Raw genomic sequence first — 13,839 nt, 5'->3', positions numbered from 1 at the left:
GGTGGTTGGAACCAAAAGTCTCAAATTTGAACTCTTCAGACCGAAGGACAGATTTCCACCAGTCTCATGTCGATTGCTCGTGTTTCTTGGCCCAAGCAAGTCTCTTCTTATTGGTGTTCTTTAGTAGTGGTTTCTTTGCAGAAATTTGACCATACTATATATAAACCCTGGATTACAGAATTGCTGCTGCATTGCTCAATGAGAGGCTTTGAAGCCACTGGTCGGCCATTATGGTACTCCCCAGTAGGAGCAATCGTCCATAGGAATGAATGGAATTCTACAGTATTTCAATTAAATGTTTCAAGGGCAAAATTAGATGTATTTTTGTTGTTGAATTGGGGACAGTAACGTTAGTACTCCAAAAAATATATACTTTAAGGAAAATGTTTAGATATTTTCTTTTTCATGTTTAGTTCACACAATATAATTTAAGTATGCTTTAAAGTGTCTGTAGTAGAATATACTTGGCAAAAATGTATGTAGACATAAATGCATTTCTATCGCTTCCAAAATCTTTTTTACAATGGAGGAGAACCAAGATGGCTGTGCGGTGGGTTCAATACAGCACTCCCTGTCAGTCATCCAGGGTTTATACACATAATTGGTTACCTCCAATGGTTGACTTGGTCAGCCTCCTCCATTGGATAGCGATCTATCAGGGGCCTACTTTGTCCCCTGAATACAACTCACATGGTTTTAACCTAAAGGCTGTTGTAACCTTTCCACATGCTATCTCAATCATTTGGAAATACACAACAGCAAGATATTTTTCCTTTGGTTTCATAGCTGTAGTTTTATCTGTAGCTTTAGCAACTATAGTTGTTTATTGATGTTTATTGATAATACTGTCATTGTCTGATTGTCTGTCACCTCAAGACACTGCAGAGAGATGAGAGGGAGCTGCGGAAGTTGCGATTGGAGATACAGGGCCTGCAAACTGAATGTCAACAAGGGAAAACACTCATCAAGAGCCTAACGCAAGTTAAAGGGGAAAAGGGAATCTTGGAAGAGAAAGTGAGTTGAATTCACCAAATTGCCCCTGCCATCGTTCATCACTGAATACAGTCTGTACACCATTGTTATACATTCCTCAAAAACACAAACTCTGATTCACACTATAGGGCCAAGCTGAGATATACTAGGCTGACCTGGTTAAATGCTGAAACCGTGCTGAAAAGGTCAAGATAAAAGTACAGTTTGGGCCAGCAAAGTATGGTTTGAGGCGGACCTATAGTGCGACTTGGGAAATAGTGTTAGGTTTGTGATGAATTTCAAATCTATCCTTCATTGTATTCGACTGCACTGGTCAAGAGACTATTGTGTCGTAGGAGTGAAGCTGCCAAACGGAATAATTTTCTATTGATCTGAATAGACAACATGTCTAGTGAAAGTGTTTTTCATTCACTTTGTGCTCACGGCAGGTTGCCCAGTTGGAGCGAGCTCAGAGCAGACTCCAGAGTGACCGGGAGCACCAGACAGAGAGCAGCCGGACCCAGGAGGACCTGAGGGAGAGCAGGACGCAGGTGGAGGAGCTGGGAGCGAAAGTGGAGCGACTCACTTCGGTGCTCTCCTGCTTGGAGGAAGAGCATTGCACACTGCGGTCATTATCTAGACAATAGATTGTGTGTGTGGTCATTATCTAGACCAGTGGTCACCAACCGGTAGATCTTCTAGGCATTCTTTGTTGATCGCCAAACATTTCTGAAGAAAAGCCAACGATAAAGGCTTGCGTTCCTTTTTTATATATTTTTTATTTCGACTTTGAAGTTTTTATTCAGCACTGTCAACAATGTTTCTATTAAACATAAAACGCGCTTCTCCCGACTCTCGCGCTGCACTGAATTAGCAGCCAAGTGTATCGATAGGTCTGCGTTTCTTTTATTGTTAGCAGCTCGTTATGTCTATTTTAATAGCAGGGAATATTTTAGTTTCTCTGGTCATAGAAACAACGTTCGGTTGTGCATGCGGCAGAAATAACGCAGTGCAACTGGAGTTTCACCATCAGTAGGAGGACGGTATCCCTCTGGTCAATAAAAAAAATACAATTATTTCCATTTATGCTCAGCTGTGCCTCACAAGATATACAACTGATCTGTTTTGTTGTCAAAGCTCACGTTTTGAGATCTAATATGGCCTGAGAAGAACAATATTAGCAGGCCAGACACAGCCAATATTCTGTGATCATGTATTAGGCCTAATGCACAAAGTTTATTCCTACAGAACTGGTTTTATTAATGTTGCACAGGCTTACATTTTTCACGTTTTAAAAAAGCGGTAGATCTCGGCTTGCTTTTTGACTGAAGGTGATCTTGACTCAAAGGTTGGTGAGCACCACTTTAGACTGACCTTTTCTTTACATAGTCATTTTGTGACTGGAGGTTTGAAATGTGATTTTCTTTTGTTATGTGGTACACATGATTATACAGTGAGCCTTGTTGCGGCACCGGTTGGTGTAATTGTCCTCTACAGAGTGCAGCTCTATCCCTATGATTCCTTGTACCGTTCCCTCCAATCTGTCGTCCTCACACACTTGCGGTTGTGTACTGTTAGATTGCCATACAGTCATGCGTCTTAGTCAGGTCACACTCAATGATGCCCCGGTAACAGTTCCCACGTCTGCCTGTCCATGCCAAATTTCAGGGATGAGATGGTGCAGGAGAGGAGGCGGGCCGCAGACCTCCAGGCCCAGCTGAGTGAGCGGGTCCGGGAGAAGCTGTCCGCTGAAGGGGAGAAGGAGAGACTGGGCATCGAGCTACTCCGGCTCAGGGAACAACTCCAACTCTCCACCCAGACCCGACAGGAGACCGCAGGACCCACCAGGCCCAGACAGGATACCCCAGAATCAGACTACAGCTTCCTCCTAACAGAGAGGACCAAAGATGAATGCCTCAACCAGGTACCTGGATAAGCATTCACATAGAAACATAAGGTGAACATGGTTACTTCCATAGGATCTTAAATAGAAAAACATCTTGTCTGATTTATGACAAGCCAAAGGATGTATGAATATCGAATTGTGTCGCCACATACATAAACAATCACTGATAATTGATGTATCTTCCATAACAAAGATTTTGTGTCTCTCTGTCTTTCTGTGTGTGTGCGTGCGTGTGTGCTCTGCACTCCTCTCCTAGCTGGCGTCTCTAAAGTGTGAGCTGAGTCGTCTGCACGCCACCCTGGAGGAGGAGCGGCAGCTGGCCAATCAGCACCAGCTGGCCCTGCAGGCCCAGATCAACGAGGCCCAGGCCCGCACTAAGGTCATTACCCAATGTCCCCTCAACGGCCTGTCAGTGTAACTCAATCAATACTGTCACGCATAATGCACTGAACAACGATAAGCCAATATTACTCAACGTTATCCCGGGACGATAAGCCAAAATTACTCAATCAAATTACTGTCACACCTGATGCACTAAAGTCTAAGAAACAAAATGCCTAGTCCCTAATATAAACACAAATATAAAGCCAGGGAAAAAGTGTTACACGCAGCACTTTTTGAAATATTGGCTGATATTCTCCTTTTTGAGGTGAACCAGCCCTTCCAATTCAGTGGCTTATCTGTTCCCCCACCATCCCTCTTCCCCAATCCCTCCCCAGTCCCAGGACTCTGTGCTGGGGCAGAAAGCTGAGGAGAGCAAGCAGCTGAAGCAGGACCTCCAGAGAGCCCAGAGTCTGTTCACCTCGGCTGAGAGGGAGCTACGCTACGAGAGAGAGAAGAACCTGGACCTCAAGAGACACAACGCCCTCCTGGACCAGGAGAAGATCAAGGTACACTTAACACTACCACATGTTCACTGACGGCCAATTCTAACTTTCACTGACAGTTTCACTTAGTCATGCATTGATGTCAATGGGACTGAGACTTAAATGCTTAAGTGGAAGTTAGGATTCGCCCGTTAAATCGTACCCCCATCGAGCCTAGACATTATCTTGTTATCCTCTTAAAACATTGTTTTTATATATATATATATATATATATATATATATATATATAATCATATACAGTCGTGGCCCAAGGGTTTGAGAATGGCACATTAATTTCCACAAAGTTTGCTGCTTCAGTGTTTTTCGATATTTTTGTCAGGAATACTGAAGTATAATTACAAGCATTTCATAAGTGTCAAAGGCTTTTATTGACAATTACATGAAGATGATGCAAAGCTTCAAAATTTGCAGTGTTCTTTTTCAAGACCTCTGCAATCTGCCCTGGCATGCTGTCAATTAACTTCTGGGCCACATCCTGACTGATGGCAGCCCATTCTTGTATAATCAATGCTTGGAGTTTGTCAGAATGTGTGGGTTTCTGTTAGTCCACCTGCCTCTTGAGGATTGACCACAAATTCTCAATGGGATTAAGGTCTGGGGAGTTTCCTGGCCATGGACCCAAAATATTTATGTTTTGTTCCCCAAGCCACTTATGACTTTTGCCTTATGGCAAGGTGCTTCATCATGCTGGAAAAGGCATTGTTCATCACCAAACTGTTCCTGGATGGTTGGGAGAAGTTGCTCTCGGAGGATGCGTTGGTACCATTCTTTACTCATGGCTGTGTTCTTAGGCAAAATTGTGAGTGAGCCCACTCCCTTGGCTGAGAAGCAACACCACACATGAATGTTCTCAGGATGCTTTACTGTTGGCATGACACAGTACTGATGGTAGCGCTCACCTTGTCTTCTCTGGACAACCTTTTTTTCCGGATGACCCAAACAATCGGAAAGGGGATTCGTCTGAGAAAATGACTTTACCCCAGTCCTCAGCAGTCCAATCCCTGTACCTTTTGCAGACTATCACTCTGTCCCTGATGTTTTTCCTGGAGAGAAGTGGCTTCTTTGCTGCCCTTCTTGACACCAGGCCATCCTCCAAAAGTCTTGGCCTGCTGCCATTCCTGAGCAAGCTCTGTACTGGTGGTGCCCCGATCCCGCAGCTGAATCAACTTTAGGAGATGGTCCTGGCGCTTGCTGGACTTTCTTGGGCGCCCTGAAGCCTTCTTCACAACAATTGAACCACTCTCCTTGAAGTTCTTGATGATCCGATAAATGGTTGATTTAGATGCAATCTTACTGGCAGCAATACCCTTGCCTGTGAAGCCCTTTTTCTGCAAAGCAATGATGACATGTGTTTCCTTGCAGGTAACCATGGTTGACAGAGGAAGAACAATGATTCCAAGCACCACCCTCCTTTTGAAGCTTCCAGTCTGTTATTCGAACTCAAACAGCATGACAGAGTGATCTCCAGCCTTGTACTTGTCAAACTACTGTGTTAACGAGAGAATCATTGACATGATGTCAGCTGGTCCTTTTGTGGCAGGGCTGAAATGCAGTGGAATTTTGAGGAGGCGATTCGGTTAATTTGCATGGCAAAGAGGGACTTTGCAATTAATTGCAATTCATATGATCACTCTTCATAACATTCTGAAGTATATGCAAATTCCCATCATACAAACTGAGGCAGCAGACTTTGTGAAAATTAACATTTGTGTTATTCTCAAAACCTTTGGCCACGACTGTACACTACCATTCACAATTTTGGGGTCACTTAGAAATGCCCTTGTTTTTGAAATAACACTTTTTTGTTTTTTGTTGTTGTCCATTTTTAAAATAACATCAAACTGGCAGCTTCATTTAAATTGTACCCGCAAAACACCAGTCTCAACGTCAACAGTGAAGAGGTTACTCCGGGATGCTGGCCTTCTAGGCAGAGTTGCAAAGAAAATGACATATCTCAGGCTGGCCAATTAAAATAAAAGATTAAGATGAGCAAAAGAACAGACACTGGACAGAGGAACTCTGCCTAGAAGGCCAGCATCCCGTAGTCGCCTCTTCACTGTTGACATTGAGACTGGTGTTTTGCAGGTACTATTTAATGAAGCTGCCAGTTGATGACTTGTGAGGCATCTGTTTCTCAAACTAGACACTCTAATGTACTTGTCCTCTTGCGCAGTTATGCACCGGGGCCTCCCACTCCTCTTTCTATTCTGGTTAGAGACAGTTTGCGCTGTTCTGTGAAGGGAGTAGTACACAGCGTTGTACGAGACCTTCAGTGACTTGGTAATTTCTCACATGGAATAGCCTTCATTTCGCAAAACAAGAATAGACTGATGAGTTTCAGAAGAAAGGTCTTTGTTTCTGGCCATTTTGAGCCTGTAATCGAACCCACAAAATGCTGATGCTCCAGATTTTTTATTTATTTCACCTTTATTTAACCAGGTAGGCAAGTTGAGAACAAGTTCTCATTTACAATTGCGACCTGGCCAAGGTAAAGCAAAGCAGTTTGACACATAGAACAACACAGAGTTACACATGGAGTAAAACAAATATACAGTAGATAAATAAGTCTATATATACAATGTGAGCAAAGGAGGTGAGATAAGAGAGGTAAAGGCAAAAAAAGGCCAATGTGGCGAAGTAAATAGAATATAGCAAGTAAAACACTGGAATGGTAGATTTGCAGTGGAAGAATGTGCAAAGTAGAAATAATGTGGTGCAAAGGAGCTAAATAAATACAGTAGGGGAAGAGGTAGTTGTTTGGGCTAAATTATAGATGGGTTATGTGCAGTAATCTGTGAGCTGCTCTGACAGCTGGTGCTTAAAGCTAGCGAGGGAGATAAATGTTTCCAGTTTCAGAGATTTTAGTAGTTCGTTCCAGTCATTGGCAGTTGAGAACTGGAAAGAGAGGCAGCTGAAGGAGGAGTTGGTTTTGGGGGTGACCAAAGATATACCCGCTGGAGCGCATGCTACAGGTGGGTGCTGCTATGGTGACCAGTGAGCGGAGATAAGGAGGGACTTTACCTAGCAGGGTCTTGTAGATGACCTGGAGCCAGTGGGTTTGGCGACGAGTATGAAGCGAGAGCCAGCCAACGAGAGCATACAGGTCGCAGTGGTGGGTCGTATATATGGGGCTTTGGTGACAAAACGGATGGCACTGTTATAGACTGCATCCAATTTATTGAGTAGGTTATTGTGGGCTATTTTGTAAATGACATCGCCAAAGTCGAGGATCGGTAGGATGGTCAGTTTTACGAGGCTATGTTTGGCAGCATGAGTGAAGGATGCTTTGTTGCGAAATAGGAAGCCAATTCTAGATTTAACTTTGGATTGGGATGTTTGATGTGACTCTGGAAGGAGAGTTTACAGTCTAACCAGACACCTAGGTATTTGTAGTTGTCCGAACCGTCCAAAGTAGTGATGCTGGACGGTTGGGCAGGTGCAGGCAGCGATCGGTTGAAAAGCATGCATTTAGTTTTAGTTGTATTTAAGAGCAGTTGGAGGCCACGGGAAGGAAAGTTATTTGGCATTGAAACTTGTCTGGAGGGTTGTTTACACAGTGTCCAAAGAAGGGCCAGAAGTATACAGAATGGTGTCGTCTGTGTAGAGGTGGATCAGAGACTCACCAGCAGCAAGAGCGACATCATTGATGTATACAGAGAAGAGAGTCGGCCCGAGAATTGAACGCTATGGCACCCCCATAGAGACTGCCAGAGGCCCAGACAACAGGCCTTCCGATTTGACACTGAACTCTATCAGAAAATTAGTTGTTGAACCAGGCGAGGCAATCATTTAAGAAACCAAGGCTATCGAGTCTGCAAGTGAGGATGTGGTGATTGACAGAGTTGAAAGCCTTGGCCAGGTCGATGAATACGGCTGCACAGTAATGTCTCTTATCGATGGCGGTTGTGATGTCATTTAGGACCTTGAGCGTGGCTTTGTTTGTTAACTTGGCTTTCGAAGACCTTAGAAAGACAGGGTAGGATAGATATAGGTCTGTAGCAGTTTGGGTCTAGAGTGTCACCCCCTTTGAAGAGGGGGATGACCGCGGCAGCTTTCCAATCTTTCGGAATCTCAGATGACACGAAAGCGAGGCTGAACAGGCTAGTAATAGGGGTTGCAACAATTTCGGCAGATAGTTTTAGAAAGAAAGGGTCCAGATTGTCAAGCCCGGCTGATTTGTAGGGGTCCATATTTTGCAGCTCTTTCAGAACATCAGCTGACTGGATTTGGGAGAAGGAGAAATGGGGAAGGCTTGGGTGAGTTGCTGTGGGGGGTGCAGTGCTGTTGACTTGGGTAGGGGTAGCCAGGTAGAAAGCATGGCCAGCCATTGAAAAATGCTTATTGAAATTCTCAATTATAGTGGATTTATCGGTGGTGACAGAGTTTCCTATCCTCAGTGCAGTGGGCAGCTGGGAGGAGGTGTATTAATTCTCCATGGACTTTAGTGTCCCAGAACTTTTTTGAGTTTGTGTTGCAGGAAGCAAATTTCTGCTTGAAAATCTAGCCGTGGCTTTTCTAACTGCCTGTGTATATTGGTTTCTAACTTCCCTGAAAAGTTGCATGTCACGGGGGCTGTTCGATGCTAATGCGGAACGCCATAGGATGTTTTTGTGTTGGTTAAGGGCAGTCAGGTCTGGAGAGAACCAAGGGCTATATCTGTTCCTGGTTCTAAATTTCTTGAATGGGGCATGCTTATTTAAGATGGTGAGGAAGGCATTTTTTAAATAACCAGGCATCCTCTACTGACGGGATGAGGTCAATATCCTTCCAGGATACCCGGGCCAGGTCGATTAGAAAGGCCTGCTTGCTGAAGTGTTTTAGGGAGCGTTTGACAGTCTTGAGTGGAGTTCGTTTGACCGCTGACACATTACGGCTGCAGGCAATGAGGGAGTGATCACTGAGATCTTGGTTGAAAACAGCAGAGGTGTATTTAGAGGGCAAGTTGGTTAGGATGATATCTATGAGGGTGTCCGTTTTTACGGCTTTGGGGTGGTACCGGGTAGGTTCATTGATAATATTTGTGGGGATTGAGGACATCAATCTTAGATTGTAGGATGGCTGGGGTGTTAAGCATGTCCCAGTTTAGGTCACCTTGCAGGACGAGTTCTGAAGATAAATGGGGGGGGCAATCAGTTCACATATGGTGTCCAGAGCACAGCTGGGGGCAGAGGGTGGTCTATAGCAGGTGGCAACGGTGAGATACTTGTTTTTAGAGGTGGATTTTTAAAAGGAGAAGTTAAAAGCAGAAGTACTGTTTGAGTACAGACCTGGATAGTAGGACAGAACTCTCAACTCTCAGATACTCAACTAGTCTAAAGAAGGCAAGTTGTATTGCTTCTTTAATCAGCACAACAGTTTTCAGCTGTGCTAACATAATTGTAAAAGGGTTTTCGAATGATCAATTAGCCTTTTAAAATTAAAAACTTGGATTAGCTAACACAACGTGCCATTGAGTGATGGTTGCTGATAATGGGCCTCTGTACACCTATGTAGATATTCCATAAAAAATCTGCTGTTTCCAGCTACAATAGTCATTTGCATCATTAACAATGTCTACACTGTATTTCTGATCAATTTGATGTTATTTTAGTGGATAAAAAAAAAAAAACATTTTTCTTTCAAAAACAATGACATTTCCAAGTGACCCCAAACCTTTGAACATTAATGTTTATTTTTTTAACAATAGAAAACATACACATACAAACGACAACATACAGACGCATACAAACATTTACATCACCACCCATGCCCAGATCCATCTGCTCATCCACTGTCATTGTGTGTGAGAGGTAATTATCTTCACCACACTTACATTTGTAGTTTCAGCACACAGTCATTTTGTGCTTTGGGGATTCGAAATGTGGACTTCCTTTCCCAGGTGTGTGCGGAGCTAAAGCAGGCCCAGGCAAAGCTTTCCCAGGCAGAGAAGAGTGGCTCGGGGCAGGCTGCGGAGATGGAGCGGCTACAGCACAGGCTCCGAGAGCTGGAACTGGAGCTGGCCCGCAGCGGGCAGAGCCACAACACCAACACAAGCCTGCAGGAGGAGCTTCAAGCAGAGAGAGTCCGCGTCATCTCCGCAGACAAGAAGGTTCCTCAGTTCTCACTCAATACTGAGCCATCATGATTGCTTAGCGATAGTGGAACATGCCATTTAGGGTTTTTGATTCATCATATTTTACAGAAACATTTGTCCTTTCAGTGCAAACACATCAACACATCCTGTTCTTCAACAGTTTAAGCCAGACACACCAATCTAACTTTATAATATGCAGCTTGGCTCAACTTAGTTTGCCATAAATTTTTTTGCTAATATTTATACTTTTTTTTGTTGTTCTTTTTTTATACTTTGTTTTTATTGTAGGAACACAAGTAAAGTAAAATAAAAGAACAACAAAAAAGATCTGGGAGTTACAGTGCACGTCATACCTTCATCATATTAGTTACATTGACATCTTTGAATTAGACCTTTTTCAAGTATGAAACCCCTTTTTCCCAGTATTCCTGACCTCTCTCTTCTTGTGTTCTTAAAGCAAAGGTCATACGCTCCATGTGGTGTATTTCTTTTACAATGTCTATCCATTCTGTTACTGTGGGAGGGTCTTTTTGTAGCCATTTCTTAATGATAGCCTTTTTACTGGCTGCCAGTAGGACCTTCAAGAGGTACTTTTCTCTATTGTGTAAGTTATCAGGTATTTCACCCAATATTTATACTTTTGAAACTATAAAGCTTTTTGGAACCTCCAAAAAGTATTTATATTCTTTCATGTAAGTGAACCCCTTGCTGTGACCTGGCTGTGTTCTGTAGGTGTTGGAGCTGCAGCAGAAGCTGAAGAGTGCCCACCACCAGCTTCGTCTGGAGGAAGCCCGGGCCGGGGAGACCAGCCGGCTAGAGAGGGACAGTAGGGACATGTCCGACACCCTCTCCTCTCTCCGAGCCAGACAGCTGGAGGACCAGCTCCAGAGGTGATTACTAGTGTAAAGAAAGCAGAGGCATTGGATAGCTGAATATCCCGTTGACCCGCACTGGTCAAGGGGCTATTGGTAACTTCCACATAAGTCAAATTTTCACTTAGTCATGAATTGATGTCAAAGGATTTGCCCCCAAGTGGTTAACTCATTTCAATTCAATTTAGTCTGGTTCCTTTTCCAACTCGTAGTGTGTGTGTGTGTGTGTGTGATGGTGAGGGTTGGTGCAGAGCCACACATTGGAGGTGTCATAATGCCCAGAAAACCTAGCTGTCAAACACCATACATTTTCCCCATAGGGGAAAAACACTTAGAAACACTTAAAATAAGGGCTGTGTTTGTGTAGGCTTACCCTGGCGTGACATTTTGATAAGCATGTAAATCTCTCTCGGACAAGGCGACTCTTTTATAAATATATTTGGCTCTATTTACTCTGATTTGAAAATGCTAATTAGCATCAATGTAGACATCATCATGCAAAACTACAAATCCCTGCAGGCTCCTGCATGTCATCTCTAGCTGACACCTTTGCTAACAGGTGTTTTGTCAATTTGTATCAACACAAACTCAAAAGTTCATGGAGAATAAGTACACCTCCTCCCAGCTGCCCACTGCACTGAGGATAGGAAACTCTGTCACCACCGATAAATCCACTATAATTGAGAATTTCAATAAGCATTTTTCTATGGCTGGCCATGCTTTTCACCTGGCTACCCCTACCCCGGTCAACAGCACTGCACCCCCCCCACAGCAACTCGCCCAAGCCTTCCCCATTTCTCCTTCTACCAAATCCAGTCAACTGATGTTCTGAAATAGCTGCAAAATCTGGACCCCTACAAATCAGCCGGGCTAGACAATCTGGACCCTTTCTTTCTAAAACTATCTGCCGACATTGTTGCAACCCCTATTACTAGCCTGTTCAGCCTCTCTTTCATGTCGTCTGAGATTCCCAAAGATTGGAAAGCAGCTGCGGTCATCCCCCTTTTCAAAGGGGGGGTCACTCTAGACCCAAACTGCTACAGACCCATATCTATCCTACCCTGTCTTTCTAAGGTCTTCGAAAGCCAAGTCAACAAACAGATTACCGACCATTTCGAATCCCACCGCACCTTCTCCGCTGTGCAATCTGGTTTCAGAGCTGGTCATGGGTGCACATCAGCCACACTCAAGGTCCTAAACGATATCTTAACCGCCATCGATACGAAACAATACTGTGCAGTCATATTCATTGACGTGGCCAGGGCTTTTGACTCTGTCTATCACTACATCCTCATCGGCAGACTCGATAGCCTTGGTTTCTCAAATGATTGCCTTGCTTGGTTCACCAACTACTTCTGATAAGAGTTCAGTGTCAAATCGGAAGGCCTGTTGTCCGGGCCTCTGGCAGTCTCTATGGGGGTGCCACAGGGTTCAATTCTCGGGCCGACTCTCTTCTCTGTATACATCAATGATGTCGCTCTTGCTGCTGGTGAGTCTCTGATCCACCTCTACACAGACGACACCATTTTGTATACTTCTGGCCCTTCTTTGGACACTGTAGACAACCCTCCAGACGTGCTTCAATGCCATACAACTCTCCTTCCGTGGCCTCCAACTGCTCTTAAATACAAGTAAAACTAAATGCATGCTTTTCAACCGATCGCTGCCTGCACCTGCCCGCCCATCCAGCATCACTACTCTGGACGGTTCGACTTAAAATATGTGGACAACTACAAATACCTAGGTGTCTGGTTAGACTGTAAACTCTCCTTCCAGACTCACATCAAACATCTCTAATCCAAAATGAAATCTAGAATTGGCTTCCTATTTCGCAACAAAGCATCCTTCACTCATGCTGCCAAACATAGCCTCGTAAAACTGACCATCCTACCGATCCTCGACTTTGGCGATGTCATTTACAAAATAGCCTCCAATACACTACTCAATAAATTGGAGGCAGTCTATCACAGTGCCATCCGTTTCGTCACCAAAGCCCCATATACTACCCACCACTGCAACCTATATGCTCTCGTTGGCTGGCTCTCGCTTCATACTCGTCGCCAAACCCACTGGCTCCAGGTCATCTACAAGACCCTGCTAGTTAAAGTCCCCCCTTACCTCAGCTCGAGCTCCGGCAGGTATATCTCTCTGGTCACCCCCAAAACCAATTCCTCCTTTAGCCGCCTCTCCTTCCAGTTCTCTGCGGCCAATGACTGGAGCAAACTACAAAAATCTTTAACTGGAAACATTTATCTCCCTCACTAGCTTTAAGAACCAGCTGTCAGAGCAGCTCACAGATTACTACACCTGTACATAGCCCATCTATAATTTAGCCCAAACTACCCCTTCCCCTACTGTATTTATTTATTTATTTTGCTCCTTTGCACCCCATTATTTCTATTTCTACTTTGCACATTCTTCCACTGCAAATCTACCATTCCAGTGTTTTACTTGCTATATTGTATTTACTTCGCCACATTGGCCTCTTTTTGCCTTTACCTCCCTTTGTTTCACCTTTATTTAACCAGGTAGGCTAGTTGAGAACAAGTTCTCATTTGCAACTGCAACCTGGCCAAGATAAAGCAAAGCAGTGTGAGACAGACAACAACAGAGTTACACATGGATAAACAACAAACAAGTCAAATTGTTCAGTTTTTGATTTGTTAAAAAGGTTTGAAATATCCAATAAATGTCGTTCCACTTCATGATTGTGTCCCACTTGTTGTTGATTCTTCACAAAAAAATACAGTTTTATATCTTTATGTTTGAAGCCTGAAATGTGGCAAAAGGTCGCAAAGTTCAAGGGGGCCGAATACTTTCGCAAAGCACTGTATTATTGACTGTATGTTTGTTTTACTCCATGTGTAACTCTGTTGTATGTGTCGAACTGCTTTGCTTTTACTTGGCCAGGTCGCAATTGTAAAAGATAACTTGTTCTCAACTTGCCTACCTGGTTAAATAAAGGTGAAATAAAATACAAATGTAAAACTTGCACAAGACATGGCGCTGCATGGTCAATCGTCCGTCTGCATTGGCCGTGCAGAAATCAGGGCATTTATACTGTACTTCTTGCTGTTGTCAAGGAAGTGGGTTTGTTTATACAGGACCTGCAGAGCTATACGGAGCCCT

General features: G+C 43.9%; 1 protein-coding gene across 8 annotated transcripts in view; it reads left to right on the top strand.

Annotated features, from left to right (window-relative positions):
• Positions 1 to 13,839, top strand: part of ccdc30 (coiled-coil domain containing 30) — a 41,780-nt gene that overhangs the window by 17,681 nt on the left and 10,260 nt on the right. For all 8 annotated transcript variants that reach the window (XM_064923098.1, XM_064923095.1, XM_064923096.1 and 5 more), the window contains 7 exons: positions 877 to 1,014; positions 1,422 to 1,600; positions 2,641 to 2,896; positions 3,135 to 3,257; positions 3,598 to 3,768; positions 9,644 to 9,853; positions 10,571 to 10,728. In XM_064923098.1, coding sequence (XP_064779170.1) covers positions 877 to 1,014; positions 1,422 to 1,600; positions 2,641 to 2,896; positions 3,135 to 3,257; positions 3,598 to 3,768; positions 9,644 to 9,853; positions 10,571 to 10,728 — 1,235 coding nt within the window. The remainder of the gene's footprint in view (positions 1 to 876; positions 1,015 to 1,421; positions 1,601 to 2,640; positions 2,897 to 3,134; positions 3,258 to 3,597; positions 3,769 to 9,643; positions 9,854 to 10,570; positions 10,729 to 13,839) is intronic.

The sequence above is a fragment of the Oncorhynchus masou genome, chromosome 18 (genome assembly GCF_036934945.1).
Source record: "Oncorhynchus masou masou isolate Uvic2021 chromosome 18, UVic_Omas_1.1, whole genome shotgun sequence".
NCBI classification, from domain to species: Eukaryota; Metazoa; Chordata; class Actinopteri; order Salmoniformes; family Salmonidae; genus Oncorhynchus; species Oncorhynchus masou.
This window is presented reverse-complemented; position numbering and strand designations above follow the sequence as displayed.